The sequence below is a fragment of the Carcharhinus amblyrhynchos genome, unplaced genomic scaffold (genome assembly GCF_965287045.1).
Source record: "Carcharhinus amblyrhynchos unplaced genomic scaffold, sCarAmb.v2.hapA scaffold_381, whole genome shotgun sequence".
Taxonomy (NCBI): Eukaryota; Metazoa; Chordata; class Chondrichthyes; order Carcharhiniformes; family Carcharhinidae; genus Carcharhinus; species Carcharhinus amblyrhynchos.
In genome coordinates, this window is record NW_027650121.1 from 76,757 (window position 1) to 93,102 (window position 16,346).

Genomic DNA, 16,346 nt, shown 5'->3' on the forward strand with positions numbered 1-16,346 from the left:
AATTACTGCGGATGCCAAAATCTGAAACAAGAACAGAAAATGCTGGAAAATCTCAGCAGGTCTGACAGCGTCTGTGGAGAGGGACAATAGAGACAAGGTTTCAAGTCTGGATGAGGGTCATCTCGATTCATACTCCAGAGACAAGGAGGACCTGGTCAGGGCCCCAGTTTGATTGTTGTTCCAGAAACAGCAGAGCTGGGATTATCAGGAGAGGGCAGACAGGATCTAAAACCAGAAGAGAAAATGCTGGAAAATCTCAGCAGGTCCGGCAGCATCTGTAAGGAGAGAAAAGAGCTGACGTTTCGAGTCTTTTGTCAAAGCTGCCAGACGTGCTGAGATTTTCCAGCATTTTCTCTTTTGGTTTCAGATTCCAGCACCCGCAGTAATTTGCTCTAATTCAGGTGGGAGCTATCAGCTGTGGAATCAATCCCTTACACGTCAGGAGTTTAACGGAGAGGGGGGAACGGAATTGTAACAAACTCACAAATGCCTCTCCTGAGCCTGATTCAATGGGTCGCACTCTCTCTTTTGGGCAGACGAATGATATATCCGGTTGAGGGGAGCTGGCTTTTAGTGATTAGCCTCTCAACGCTGGCCTTGTTGTCTGGGGAGAGGTTGTTGTTGATGGAAGAATACAGAAGGGAGAGTTGCACTGTCGAACAGGCCAGCTTACAGGTAAATTTACACAGGGAAATGCTTCCGTCTACTCAGGTGGATTTACAGGCCCACGGGCACTAATGGAAGAGCACTGAATTCTCCTGGTAAAAGTGAAGTTTATTTATTAGTCACAAGTAAAACTTACATTAACACTGCAACAAAATTCCCCTAGTCACCACACTCCGGCACCTGTTCGGGTCAATGCTGCCTAACCAGCACGTCTTTCGGACTGTGGGAGGAAACTGGAGCACCCGGAGGAAACCCATGCAGACACGGGGAGAACATGCAAACTCCACACAAACAGTGACCCAAGCCGGCCGTCGTACCCAGAGGTTAGCAGAGCAGAGAGGCTGAACTGATCCTATCCTTTTCCTCAGAGTCAGAGGGGGAGAAATTAAGCTAATCTTTCTCTATGCCCTGGCTATGACTGTAACACTACATTCTGCACTCTCTCCTTTTCTTCTCTATGAACGGTTATGCTTTGATTGTGTAGCACGCAAGAAACAATACTTTTCACTGCATGTTAATACATAGGACAATACTAAATCAAATCAAACCACTCCCTGGGGCTTGACAGCAAGAACAGACATGACCTCAGTATTCTGACTCCCAAAATTAAAACTTAAGCTCCCTCCTGGAAGCAGCAGTGGAGAAACAGGAACAATCAAATCATTTTATTTACATGAATAAACACTCAGTGCTCAGCATTCACAAGAGGGAGAACAAAAGGGTGAGACAGCAAGAGGGAAAAACCAAACGGCACTGATCTTGTTTCAACAAGTACTTGGTATCAGGCAGTTGCATAGTGCCTGTCAGATCTTCAGTGAATTTTGCCATATGTTGCCAGAGAGGAACCCCAAAAGCAACCCCTAGCCAAGGCAGCTGCCTCTGGGTAAGGCAATGTCCCATGTTTGGCTCAGGTTGCCCACATTCTGGATGCCAGGAGTCCACGTGCCCCCGGGTCAGATCTTCACCACCTGGGCAGCCGGGCAGGGGGTCTGTCGCGGCGCCTCCTCACTCTCCTCTTTCCGTATAAACAGCCGCCCATACGTCCCACCAACCTGTCCCTTGGTTAACCTGCCAGGGTTGATGCAGATACAGCCCAGGACATCCTGATGTTGCGGGAAAAAAAGCACAAGGTGACCACAAGAGATCGACAGAGTGCGTCCTCAGCCAGCACCTCCTTCCAGCGCAGTATATCAACACAACCAGTGGATGGCATTCCTTTCACCCCCTCACCCCCAGACCACCGAGCCAGAGTCAACTCGGAATAAATCCCCTGGCAAAATGCCAAGCAATGATTCTTGGAGCACAGAACGAATCTCTTCCCAGGATGATCCAGCCCACGACGGTGCTGTACCTTTCAGGTTGCCCCCGATACTGACGCCTGTTAATCTTCAATTCTATGCGTGCGGAAGCAAGGTTAAAGCAGCCAGTTTCCAAATCAACCTCTGTGCTGTCGGGGGGCCGGTGCCGAGGGAGCGCCGCACTGCCGCCGTCAGGGGGGGGCTGGTGCCAAGGGAGCGCCGCACTGCCGCCGTCGGGGGGCCGGTAACGAGGGAGCGCCGCACTGTCGCCGTCGGGGGGCCCGTGCCGAGGGAGCGCCGCACTGTCAGAAGGACAGTGCTGAGGGGGTGCCGCACAGTGGGAGGAGTCAGCAGTGTCGAAGGCTCACTGCATGTATTGCGTACCAAATTAAACATTCATCCAGAAGTCCTGCATGCTCTGCTGGATCGCAGAATAAGAGCTGCAGCCACGATCTGAAACAGAGTTCAGGGGGGCGGGGGGTGGGCTTCTTCTATGGGACCATTGCATCCAAACTGACAGCTGAAACTTTTACATTACAGAAGTGACCACATGGCCAGAGAGTACCTAATGCATTGTGAAGTGATTTGGAGTATCCTCGAGTAGCAAAAGGCACCTGAGAAAAACGATGTTTCTTTGTTATGGGCGGGGGGGTCCCAGGGCACGAGGGTCTGATGCTACATGGCCAATCCGGCCTGTGTCATTGCCCAGTGCTCCAAACAGGCACAGCCAGGGAACTGCTGCTTTAATAGGCTGTAATCTCAGCCGGCAGGGTGAGGTCAAATGCATTGAGGGACTTCCAAACCTATCGAAAGGCCCTTCTCCCATATCGAAACCACAATGGCTCCTACTGCAGCTGTACAACACCCATTGTGTCACCATTTATAGAATTAAAGAATCACCACAGAAATCCCCCCCAGCCGCCACAGTGCAGGAGGCGGCCATTTAGCCCATCGAGCTTGCCCTGACAATGACCCCACCCAGGGCCTATCCCCATAATCCCATATATTTACCCGGCTAAGCCCCCGACACTAAAGGGCAATATAGCACGGCCAATGCATCTAACCTGCAAAACTTTGGACACTAAGGGGCAATGTAGCATGGCCAATCCATCCTAACCTACACATCTTTGGACACTAAGGGACAATTTAGCATGGCCAATCCACCTAACTGCATATCTTTGAACACTATTCTCTCAGTGTGGGATTATTTAAGGGCACTCTCCTGCTGTGAATTTGTTAAAATTGACAGAGTCTTGTCACATACGGCTGATCAGGAGGATGTCAGGTTGGCTTTGAGCTGAGGGAAAAGGAGCAGCATTGCGCTATCTGTACCTCCCTCCTACTTTCAGTTGAGTTGAAGATATATAGATGAAAATGCAGCAACAGCCAGCATGGTCATTACCAGGTTGACAGCAGCCACTTGCTGATAACTAATGCTTACTCAGGCAGTTGTGCTCACCTTAATGAAATACCGCAGCTCAGAGGGCACGATTAAAATATCAGGCGTAAAGGGAGTCTGTGCATGCAGCTGGAAACACTCATGATCAATGTTCATCTCCTCCGCAGGTGGGTAGAGGGGATAGTAACTGAGGAGAGGGGAAAGCAGAAGAAAATTTCATTAGTCAAACATCCAACATTCTTCAGAAAACACAAAGTAAATCTCCCAGCCCACCCTTTCCTCAGGACTTCCCCTTGCTCATTAAGATTCCCAGCCTCTGACCTGGTCTCGTAGCCACAGTGTTTATGTGGCAGGGTCCAGTTCAATTTCTGGTCAATACCAACCCCAGGGTGTTAACAGGTCTTGCTGCATTCGGACATGGGCTGCTTCAGTATCTGAGGAATCGTGAATGGTGCTGAACATTGTGCAGTCTGAAGGGGTAACCAAGGTAGATGAGGGCAGTGCAGTTAATGTTGTTGACGCTGACTTTAGCAAGGCCTTTGACAAGGTACCACATGGTAGGTTGTTGCATAAAATTAAATCTCATGGGATCCACGGTGAGGTATCCAAATCAATGCAAAATTGCCTTCTTGACAGAAGCCAAAGGGTGGTTATAGAGGGTTGTTTTTCAAACTGGACACCTGTGACCAGCAGTGTACCTCAGGGATCGGTACTGGGTCCACTGTTAATTTGTCCTTTATATTAATTATCTGGATGAGAATTAGTAAGTTTACAGATGACACCAAGATTGGTGGCATAGTGGACAGTGAAGAAGCTTTCTTGGATTGCAACAGGATCTTGATCAATTGGGCCAGTGGGCTGACGAATGGCAGATAGATTAGATAAATGCAAGGTGATGCATTTTGATAGATTGCACCAGGGCAGAACTTACTCAGTTAATCGTAGGGTGCTGGGGAGAGTTACAGTACAAAGAGATCTAAGGGTACAGACTCACAGTTCCTTGAAAGTGGAGTCACAGGTGGACAGACTGGTGAAGAGGGCATTCGGCATGCTTGGTTTCATCGGTCAGAACATTGAATACAGGGGTTGGGACGTCTTGTTACGTTGTACAAGACATTGGTAAGGCCACACTTGGAATACTGTGTACAGTTCTGATCACCCTATTATAGAAAGGGTATTATTAAACTAGAAAGAATGCAGAAAAGATTTACTAGGATGCTACCGGGACTTGATGGATTGAGTTACAAGGAAAGGCTGGATAGACTGGGACCTTTTTCTCTGGAGCGTAGGAGGCTGAGGGATGATCTTATAGAGATCTATAAAATAATGAGGGGCACAGATCAGCTGGATAGACGATATCTTTTCCCAAAGGTAGGGGAGTCTAAAACTAGAGGACAAAGCTTTAAGGTGAGAGGGGAGAGATATAAGAGTGTCCAGAGGGGCAATTTTTTTACACACAGAGGGTGGAGTGTGTCTGGAACAAGCTGCCAGAATTAGTAGTAGAGGTGGGTACAATTTTGTATTTTAAAAAGAGTTTTGATGGTTACATGGATAAAGATGGGTATAGAGGAACATGGACCAAATGTGGGCAATTATGACTAGCTTACGGGTTTTAAAAAAAGAGCAGCATGGACAAGTTGGGCCAAAGAGCCTGTTTCAATGCTGTAACCCTCCGAATTAGTCATGGGTAAACATCCCCACTCCTGACCTTCTGATGGAGGGAAGGTTATTGACGAAGCAGCTGAAGTCTCGGACACTCCCCTGCAGGACTTCTGCAGAGATGTCCTGGAGCTGAGATGACTGACCCTCTACAATAACAACCATCTTCCTTTGTGCTAGATACGACTAGAACTGGCAGAGAGTCTCCCCCCCAGATTCCCATTGACTCCAGTTTTGTTAGAGTGATACCACACTTGGGTAAGTGCTGCCTTGATGGTTCAGGGCTGTCTCTCTCATCTCAGCAGGTGGGCAGGAGGCTTGGAATGTACAGCAGCTTCACCAGATTTGGGGGTTGCTGAAAACGATTGTCTCACCTTCGCTGGGTCAGAATGTGCTTGAGGATTCTGGTGAACCGGTCCGATCCACCCGGGGGACTGTAGACGGAAGAAGGATGCACGGTATTATTGGGTTAACCGAAACGGTGGCGCAGCAAGTTCAGAAACACAACGTCACACAACAAATGAGAGGAGGAGGAATCATCCAGCATTAGCAACACTCAGTGCGTGCTCTTCAATGCTGCTGACTCTCACCCCATCTCCTGTACCCTTATAAATTCTGATCAGATACACTTTAAATGATGTTTCGAGGCATGCAAAATATTCCGAGCTTCAGCCCTCAGTGTGAAACATATTCTTCCATTATCTGGTATCTCGGCGAGTCAAGTCCCATGCACATCGGTACCAATCACCCACAGTCACTCTCTCTCAGAAGAGGACAATAGGTCTCTCACTGATGACCTCTGTAACAACATCAAAAGACTCGCGTCTATAATCTCGATAAACTGTTCCTTCGTTTAACCTCATGTTTACCCAGCTTACCTCTTAAATGTATCGATACTATTCATCAGAACCAGACCCCGCGGGAGCGAGTCCCACATGCTCCCCCCCGCGGGAGCGAGTCCCACATGCTACCCCGCCGCGGGAGCGAGTCCCACATGCTACCCCGCCGCGGGAGCGAGTCCCACATGCTACCACGCCGCGGGAGCGAGTCCCACATGCTACCACGCCGCGGGAGCGAGTCCCACATGCTACCCCCCCCCGCGGGAGCGAATCCCACATTCTCCCCCCACTCCCCCTGTGGGAGCGAGTCCCAAATTCTCCCCCACTCCCCCCCGTGGAAGCGAGTCTCACATTCTTCCCCCACGACCTCATGGGAGGGAGTTGCACATTCTCAAGTGAATTAATTGGACTTGAAATGTTTTGGGATCTACGGATGCTCAGCAGACACTGAGCCTCTCAGCTCAGCAAGGTTCACAGGGTTCATTGCCATCTGACACAAATTTAGACAAGCCTACCCAGCATAGCTGCTGCAGGAAGCTTGGTTACCGCTATTACAGAGACACAGGGCGTGACAAAGAGTCAGAGGGTTCAGGCTTGTTAATCTTACACCTAGCAGCAAAGGCAAGGCTTTGTAACTTGAACCTGCCCAAAGAACTTGTCTGATCCCTAACCTAGATACAGGAAGCAACTGCTTGCGGATGGATGGGTCCACCTCTCCAGGAATAGCTACTCAGGAAGCTTGTTGCTCGAGATAACGCATGCCAGAAATGGCATTCGCACAGCTTGGAGATCCTGGAAGCAGATTATTGCAGTGCACGTTGTGCTGTTCCAGGATTCCCAGCTGTATGAGGGAGACAAGAAAATGAGAAATCCAACTTCCCTGGCTTCAACTCCGCACAGATGGCCACGAGTAAGAGGGTGTTACCCTCATTCAGACTGACCACAGCATCCCGCCAGCTATTCATGCTTCCTACAAGCCAATCATAGGCAATGGGGCCGGGGAGATTGAGAAAGGAAAAGAGTGAATGACAAAGTGCGAGAGAGAGAGACACACACACACAAAGAGAGAGAGTAAGAGTGTGTGGATTGATCAAGGTTATCCCGTTTACCGTGTCTCACTGGTTCCCACTGTGTCAGAAAGTCGTGTCTTCATGCCCCACTATCGAGACTCGAGCCCCACAACCCAGACGAACACTCCCAACACAGCATCGAGGGAGTGCTGCACTGCTGCATCTCCAGTCTTTCTCTCAGCTGAGGTGTTTAACCGAGGCTCTTGGCCTCTCCCCACCCCCAGGTAAAATGTCAAAGTATTGGAACAATGTGGAGTTTTGTTCCTCAGTCAACATCACTAAAAACAGCTGATCTGGTTGATGATCACATTGCTGTGATCATGTGGGATCTTGCTGTGTGTGGGATCTTGCTGTGTGTAAATTGGCTGCTGCCTTTCCCACATTACAGCAGTGAGCAGACTTTAAAAGCATTTCACTGGTTTTGGGGCCTCTGGAGGTGTCAAAAGGTGTGATAGAAAACCAAATCTTCCCCCCTATCAGTCAATCCCTCACCCTGTGTCTACACAGAAGGTATTCCAACGGGGACCTGGGTGGGAATCACAGGCAGATCTCTCGCTCTGTGTCCACAGTATATACGATCTACAAAATGCACTGCAGCAATTCACCAAAGATCCTTAGGCAGCAGCTTCCAAACTCACGACTACTTCCATCCCGAGGGACAAGGGGCAACTCGGGATGGGCAATAAATGCTGGCCAGCCAGTAACGCCCATATCCCAACGAATGAATAAAACAAAGTACAGACAGTTTTCCAACAGGAATTTGGGTGGGAATCACACGCAGCTCCCTCACTCCCCACACCTTTTCTTCCAATGATATGTGCGTGCTGTTTGACTGCCCTCAGCAAGGCGGGGGTGGTGCTTGGACTATCTTGAGGGGTTGTGGAGAGGATTGCAGAAGGGCTCTGCGCTGCATATTTGTCCCTGCTTTCAGATTTTTCCCATCGTGAACTGCTTCACATTCCGGTGAACAGATTGCTGCACCACCTCCCCCCTCCCCCCCCACCTGAAGAGAACTAAGCACTCTGCAGGGAAACCCCTTCACGGGTGGGCTTGGATCCCTCAAATCAGGCTTCATCGTCTTACTGTGGGATCCAATCCATCGCCCTCACTTGGGACACGTACTAAAATAGTATCCCTTCCCCTTCCTGCCCCTCCCTTGGTAAATATAACCTGAACTCTGGCACATTCAATAACGAACAAAAGGCAAGTGCACTCCCCAGCTGCAGGGGCCAGTTTTGGGCTAGTTATCAGAGCTGTGGCTGGAAAGACATTCTAAGCAGCAACAAGTGACCCTTAGGCGGGGGGCCGGGGTAAAATGGCAGAGGGGCGGGGGGTAAACGGCAGAGGGGGCGGGGGGGTGGAGAGTGGGTAAACAGCAGGGGGGGCAGCGTGGTAAACAGCAGAGCAGGGGCGGGGGGGGCCAGCGTGGCAAACGGCAGGGCAGGGGCCGGGGGGCAGTGGGGTAAATGGCAGAGGGGGCGGGGGAGCAGTGGGTAAACGGTGGGGCGGGAGGAGGCAGTGGGTAAATGGCAGGTGGGGGGGCAGGGGTAAACGGTGGGGTGCGGGGGCAGTGGGTTATGGATAGCAGCGGGTTATGGATAGCAGCCTGGATTCCCATTACTGGCGGCTATTTCAGTCATGTTGGAAGGGGCTCAGCGTCAAGGACAGGCTCTGATGGCCTCCTGCTTCCAGAGGTCACACCTCACAGTGAAAAGAAGGCAAAGGGTCTTTCCGAAGTTCCTTCTCACTGCAGCGGGACGGCTGCGGTTGGGGTTTGGGGCTGAAGATACAGTTAGTGTCACCTCGCCAACAATTAACCCAAGCCCTGGACTTACTCGAGGGCATCACCACAACTCCTCCAGCCCACTCGTCCCCCGCCCCCCTTCCTACCCTCCCACCTGTCCCACAACATGCCCCCCCCACCCCCAAACCCTTAAAAGGCAGCTGAACTCAGCGAGCAGTAAGTCCCAAGGCACTCTGGGAGATCAGCTTAGCAGATACTGACCACCACCAGCAAGCCCGCGCCCCCATCCCCTCCCTAGCATCCGACCATAGCAGCACCGGGCTGTCTCGGACGCCGGCCACACTGTCACTCCCAGCGACGAGAGGATCCCACTCCCTGCCTCTGCTTTCTTTCAGCGACGTTCGGAGGCTGGACATAAACTCACTGAGTGAGGAGCCCCAGGTCTTTGTTTAAGGCAATGTATTTACCACACTCCGAACACCATCCATTACGGGCTTACTGGGGATTGGAAAGGATAGGCTGGAATTGGCAGACTCTGCGCATTAGTCATGTTGCAGTGGTGGAAGCTCAGCCCTTTCTGCATCTGTTTCCCATCAAACCCTCATCACTTTCCCAGTGGGGGTTTTTTTTTTCCATTAATTTGGGACATTGCAACATCAGCCCTTTTACATAAACAAGGAAAAGCTTTACAAACGCAATCACTTCACAACCAAAACTGTAAAGATTACTCCCTCCACAATTCTCTCCACTGGGTTACCTACAGACGCAGTTGAGTGTGCACGCACCGTTAAGATGCCAGGTTCGGTCACTGGTTAACTATCAATAGCTCGGGCCAGCAGTTAATCTCTGCCCCTTACCCAGTCCAGCGTTTAAAGTTTATTTATTAGTGTCACAAGTAGGCTTACATTAACAATGCAATGAAGTTACTGTGAAAATCCCCTCGTCGCCAAGCTCCTGCACCTACTCAGATATACTGAAGGAGAATTTAGCAATGCCAATCCACCTAACCGGCACGTTTTTCGGACTGTGGGAGGAAACCCGGATCACCCGGAGGAAACCCACGCAGACACAGCGAGAACGTGCACTCTCCACACAGACAGTGACCCAAGCCGGGAATCGAACCCAGGTCCCTGGAGCTGTGAGGCAGCAGCACAAACCCACTGCGCCACCCGTGCCACCAGACTCTCATCACCAAGTAACCGACAAGGTTACCTGGTCCACTCGATGCTACAAGGCATCAAGTGGACACTGCACAGTAGGAGGATGGAGTACGACTGTCACACTCCTGGCTCACAGTCCAGGCACTCTCAGCAGAGAATCTGTAATCCCCGCCCCCACCCCCCAACCTCCACTGAAGCCTCGTTCGGAGAGGCAGAAAGTAAGTGACGGGTGTGGGGGCCCCCGTAAACACTAGGACAGGGAGCTGATTGTTCCAAACTAATCTGAGGAATTCTGATGACGTTACTGCTCCGTGATTTATTAATGGGGACTTGTTTATCTTCCCTGTGCTGAAGATTAAATCTGATAACAGTGGGTCAAATAACCAGAAGCTTGCTCACATCACAGGGGATGCCAACACATCCCTTCATCTGGGGATCCCGAAGCCACATTGATGCCAGAGGTTTGCAGGAGTGCGGATTTGTTCCCCCAAGTTCACAAAATCCCTACAGTGCAGAGAGACCATTCAGCCCATCGAGCCTGCACTGACAACCATCCCACCCAGGCCCTATCCCCGTAACCCAACATACTTATGCGGCTAATCCCCAGCAGGGGGCCACTAAGGGGCAATTTAGCATGGCTAATCCATCTAACCTGCACATCTTTGGACACTAAGGGGCAATTTAGCACGGCCCAATCCACCCTAACCAGCATGTCTTTTGGACTGTGGGAGGAAACCGGAGCACCCGGAGGAAACCCATGCAGACACGGGGACAATGTGCAAACTCCACACAGACAGATACCTGAGGCCAGAAATGAACTTGGCTTCCTGGCGCTGTGAGGCAGCAGATGTCTTCCACTGACCCAACCCAGACAAGCGCGTCTGCTGCTGACCCTCGACGCCAGGGTTCACACATCGAGTTTGGCCACCCAGTCAAGGTGGACGTCCAATATCCACCAATAAATCTACCAGGATGTTGCCTGGTATGGAGGGCATTAGCTATGAGGAGAGGCTGGAGAAACTTGGGTTTGTTCTCACTGGAATGATGGAGGTTGACGGGGAGACCTGATAGAAGTCTACAAGATTATGTGAGGCATGGACAGAGTGGATAGTCAGACGCTTTTTCCCCAGGGTGGAAGAGTCAATTACTAGAGGGCACAGGTTTAAGGTGTGAGGGGCAAGGTTTAAAGGAGATGTATGAGGCAGTTTTGTTTCCACATGGAGGGTAGTGGGTGCCTGGAACTTGATGCTGGGGGAGGTCGTGGAAGCGGATACGATAGTGACTTTTTAGGGGCATTTGCACAAATACATGAATAGGATGGGAATAGAGGGATATGGTCCCCGGAAGGGTACTGGGTTTTAGTTCAGATGGGCAACATGGTCAGTGCAGGCTTGGAGGACCGAAGGGCCTGCTCCTGTGCTGTAATTTTCTTTGTTCTTTTGTTTAGTTGGCTGCTTTGGGAGGCACAAGGCCTGATAGGTGAACGAAATGCTACTCAAGTTTAACTCGTCCTAACAAATTAAACCTCACTGTTCTGAGACATTCTTCACATGCTTCAGATTTTAAAAGCATTACTCCACCTGCCTCTCCTTCAATATCGCTGCATTAATAATTCTCATTTGTTTAGAAGAAAACGTCTGGGCCTGGCGTGACGAGCTGCGAGGTCTAACCGTTCACTCCGAGCAGCGACAAAGCAGGTATCAAACAGCTGCAATATTGGAGTTACATCTCCATAAACAGATGAAGACAGGGCGCAGCGCAGGAATGTGGTAAACAGGAGAGGGACTGCGCAGCCTGAGGGCAGCAGCACAGGCACTGTAAAATACTGCTGCCAAAATGGCAACCTCCCCAAAATACTCTGGCCAATTTTGTTTAATGAGTGTCAGAACTTGCCCAGATGTTAAAGAGACAGAGAGAGATGGAAGGGGGAGGGGGAGGGGGTTGTGGGGAAAGAGGAGGGAGACGGAAGCAGGGGGGGAGGGGAGGAGGGAGACGGAAGAGGGAAGGCAGGGGGAGGAGGGAGACGGAAGTGGGGGGGAGGGAGACGGAAGGGGGGGAGGAGCGAGACGGAAGAGGGAAGGCGGGGGGAGAAGGGAGACGGACGCGGGGGGGGAGGGGGGAGGAGGGAGACGGAAGCGGGGAGGAGGGAGGGAGACGGAAGGGGGGGGAGGAGGGAGACAGACAGTGGGTGTGGGGCGGGGCAGAGGTATTTCACGCCAAGTTGAAGAACATGACACAATTATGTCTCGAGCTAAGTGTTTTAAGGGGTTTTGTAACGAGAGAGCGAGAGGAACGAAAGATGGTAGCTGATGTATTTGATTCTTTTGGCAGCGTGTCCACTTTGTCTCCGATCCCTGCACCCTGAACATCAACGGGTTGGTCTTTGGAGTGACATGGCAACAAGGGACGTTGCTCTTCCGACAGTGGGCCAGAGGAATTTTGTGGGATTCAGGTTACGTGGACGGTGGGCTATTTGTTTCAAGAGAAATCTTGAAACAAAATAGCCCACCGTCCACGTACCTGCTAATCTCCTCTGCGCCCATGTGGAAGAGAACGTCAGTTGATGTCACTCCAAAGACCACCCCGTTGATGTTCAGGGTGCAGGGATCGGAGACAAAGTGGACACGCTGCCAAAAGAAGCAAATACATCAGCTGGACCAGGGTCTTTACAGTTCCTCTCGCTCTCACCAATACTACTCAGCCCCATCAAGGTGCCGGCTCCTAACATGGCTATAGTCCCGCAGGAACTAAGATCCAGCTGCCACCTTCAGGGATTTTCAAAAAGAGGGAGCGAACATTGGAATTCGGAGCAATTCAGCCCTTCGAGCCTGCTCTGGCACTCAATCACATCATGGCTGATCTCTCCCTGGTCTCAAATCCACCTCCCCACATCCCTTTAACTTGTTTTTAAAATTACAAATGTATCCGTCTCCCTCTTGAAACCATTAAATGATTCAGACTCCACCGCGCTACGGGACAGCGAGTTCCACAAATTTACCACCCTGTGCGAGAAGTAGTTCCTCCCCATCTCAGTATTAAATCTACCACCTCCACCTGTGACCTCTTGTTCCAGATTGCCCCATAAGAGGAAACGTTTAGTCTAAATTTACTTTATTGATCCCTTTTGGTGTTTCGTGCACCTCGATCAGAACCCTCTCATCCTTCTGAACCTCCAAGAGAAGAGGGACTAATTGGACAGATCTTTCAAAGGGTCAGCATGGACATGTTGGTCCGAAGAGCTTCTTTGGTGTTTTTAATCTAAGAGCAGGGTGGGGAGAGAGCGAGAGAGGGAGAATGGACCACATGCTTACTGCATCTTAGATAGATGAGAACTCAGGACATCAAGAACTGGAATTGGATCCAACTGGCCAAGTGCAAAACCAGATGGCTGGCGCAGTGCACGCATGGGACAGCGTGTGCGTGACTGGCGATCTGGTTTTGCAGTTGGCCAATCACCGGAGCTGCACAAGCGACTGGGACATTGCGAATGACCAGGACATCACTGGGAATGGGAAAGCTTTAAAAGCTGAAGAGGTAGGAGCTGGAAGCTGGCCTCATCCCCCCCTGACCAGCAGCCTGTGAAGAATTACAGCTGGCACAGGAATAATAACAACTCATGCTGAATAGTATTAGGGGTCAGCTGGCTAATAAATCATTAAAATGGGAGCCTGGTGTAACGGAAAGCCTGGTTTCCACTGTCAAGCTGTTTCATTTTATAGAGTTCAATGCCCTCTTTCCCTCTCCTCTCCCCTCCCCCCGTGTTACTGTCAGCCAACGACGAGGGGGTTATCGATCACAGCTGAAGAGGGAGGATGGGCAGTCGATCAGACTCTGGCCTCTGGGATTCGGGGGGTCAAATCCAGTTCCAGGATGACACTGAGTTTTGCCAATGGGACAGTGAAAGATGGTCGTAAAGAATGGAAATCAGCTGGGAAAAGCTTCAACTACCATCTGATTTGGGAATGTGGACTGAAGCTCCATTCTCATAGAGCTGGACATGAGTTAGCTAAGAACAACCCAGCCCAGCCCAATCACTTGGAGAGATACGAGCTTTGGGCATCAGCCCCTGCTCAAAGAAAGCTGCATTTGATTACATTTTTACTTTTAATTCCAGGATTATTACTGAAATGGCAGCAGGAGCCGCTGGGGTACAGGGAGAGAGATAGAGAGAGAATGTGGAGGGAGGAATACTTCACACACAAAGGCTTTCACAACATCCCCAAACCACAAGCATAATAAATTAGAAGGTCATGGGTTTGAACACCACAGCAGGGATCTGACCTCAAAAGGGAGTAGCGCCGCACTGGGGGAGGGTCAGTGCCGAGGGAGCGCCGCCGCACTGGGGGAGGGTCAGTGCCGAGGGAGCGCCGCTGCACTGGGGGAGGGTCAGTGCCGAGGGAGCGCCGCCGCACTGGGGGAGGGTCAGTGCCGAGGGAGCGCCGCCGCACTGGGGGAGGGTCAGTGCCGAGGGAGCGCCGCCGCACTGGGGGAGGGTCAGTGCCGAGGGAGCGCCGCCGCACTGGGGGAGGGTCAGTGCCGAGGGAGCGCCGCCGCACTGGGGGAGGGTCAGTGCCGAGGGAGCGCCGCCGCACTGGGGGAGGGTCAGTGCCGAGGGAGCGCCGCCGCACTGGGGGAGGGTCAGTGCCGAGGGAGCGCCGCCGCACTGGGGGAGGGTCAGTGCCGAGGGAGCGCCGCCGCACTGGGGGAGGGTCAGTGCCGAGGGAGCGCCGCCGCACTGGGGGAGGGTCAGTGCCGAGGGAGCGCCGCCGCACTGGGGGAGGGTCAGTGCCGAACGATTAGGAGGTGATGTCTTTCAGGTGAGACTTTAAATTGGTGCCCTCTCTCTCCTTGTAGGGGAAAGCAATAGGTTTTTCCAGCACTGTTTGAAGACTAGCAGGCAGCAAGTGTCCACAATGTCCTTTGGTCAATATCTCTGCCTCAACACATCTCAGTGAATCAAGTGGACAGTCATTGTCACAAAGCTGCTGGTAGGACTTGGCTGTGGAATGGAAACAAGGCTGCAGTGTATTTCAGTAATCTAGGATGCCTCTTTAAAGCTTCTGCTCAAGCACTCCCTGAGGAAATCTAGCTAAGTGGATTGTAAATCCCCTGTGAGGTGAGAACATCAGGAAATTAAGTGCAACAGAATGTTATAGATGCTGATTATTTATTGTAATTATGGTTCAGCCGTCGGACCGGGGGGTGGGGTTTCTACAGAACAGTTAACGTAATAAAACACATCTGCCTTTGCAGCAGAATAATGCTCTGTGAAATACAGGGAATAATCTCACTGCCAGCACTGGGAAGGAGGGGTTTATGGTGTGTGTGAGTGGAGGACAGGGGAGGGTTGTCAGTGTATTAGTCACAGGGACAGCAGGGTGTGGAACAGACACTAACTCTCACAACACATTTCGTGCATGTACCTTAAGAATAAAACTGCACCGAGGATACGGCCAGGCCGAGAGCGCAAATCCTGCTAGATCTTTCCACAGAATCCCTATCGAGCAGATGAGGCCATTCGGCCCGTCGAGTCTGCCCCCGACAGAGCATCTTGCCCAGGCTGGCCTATCCCCAGAACCCCAAGTGTTTATTCTTGTTAATCCACCTAACCTGCACATCTTTGGACACTAAGGGCCAATTTAGCACGGCCAATCCACCTAATCTGCACATCTTTGGACACTCGGGGGCAATTTGGGTGGGCTCGAGACAGAGAGGGCCACAGAGAAACGCAGCCCCAGATCACTGAACTTTATGCGGCTGATAAAGAATCTCCCAGCTGTTAGCTGATTTCAGACTCACTTCTCTGAACAACAGTGCTCGAGTCTGTAAAGGCTGTTCAACGTCCATCACAATCCTGTGACTTGCTGCCTCAAAACAGCTTTGGCAGGAACAACTGCAAAGTACAAGCCCCCCCACCCCACCCCACTTGTAATTGTCACTTCCGCCCTGGGAAAAAGCTTCTAACTGTTCACCATATCTATACCTCTCATAATTTTATAAACTTCTATAAAGTCCACCCCTCAACCTCCGTCTTTCCAGGGAAAACGATCCCAGTTTATTCAATCTCTCCTCATAGCTAATCCTCATCCTGGTAAACCTTTTCTGCAATCCCTCCAAAGCCTCCATATCCTCCTGGTAGTGTGGTGATCAGAATTGGACACAGTATCCCAAACATGGCCCAACCAACGTTTTATATAATTATAACATAATTTTCCAACACTTCTACTCGATGCCCCGGCAGGTGAAGCAGGTAAGCACACCTTCGTCGAAAGGCTGAACGAAAGGTTAAAATACCTCCTTGTCTTCTTTCCATGGCTCAAAGCAGTGGAAGGGCGCCTGAGGATACACAAAGTCGTGATGGACGTCCCTCAGTGATGGCACAAAAACGAGACGCGACCCCGAGCTGCGGAGGGAAGCTGACGGTTAGAGACGGGCACGTCCACCCAGGTACATTTGCCCAATTTCAGGCTCCACATGCAGCAGTCTCACCAGCAGCGTACGAGGTGACACA

The 16,346-nt window shown here is 51.2% G+C and overlaps 1 protein-coding gene across 1 annotated transcript in view; it reads right to left on the reverse strand.

The window, feature by feature from the left end:
* Nucleotides 1-762: 762 nt before the first annotated feature.
* pola2 (polymerase (DNA directed), alpha 2) overlaps nt 763-16,346 on the reverse strand; it is a 39,858-nt gene continuing 24,274 nt past the window's right edge. Inside the window, exons 14-18 of the mRNA XM_080183695.1 lie at nt 16,130-16,238; nt 12,356-12,462; nt 5,397-5,456; nt 3,424-3,550; nt 763-1,769 (exon numbers count right to left, since the gene is read on the reverse strand). Of these exons, the coding sequence (XP_080039821.1) occupies nt 1,620-1,769; nt 3,424-3,550; nt 5,397-5,456; nt 12,356-12,462; nt 16,130-16,238 (553 nt within the window). The 3' untranslated portion in view covers nt 763-1,619. The remainder of the gene's footprint in view (nt 1,770-3,423; nt 3,551-5,396; nt 5,457-12,355; nt 12,463-16,129; nt 16,239-16,346) is intronic.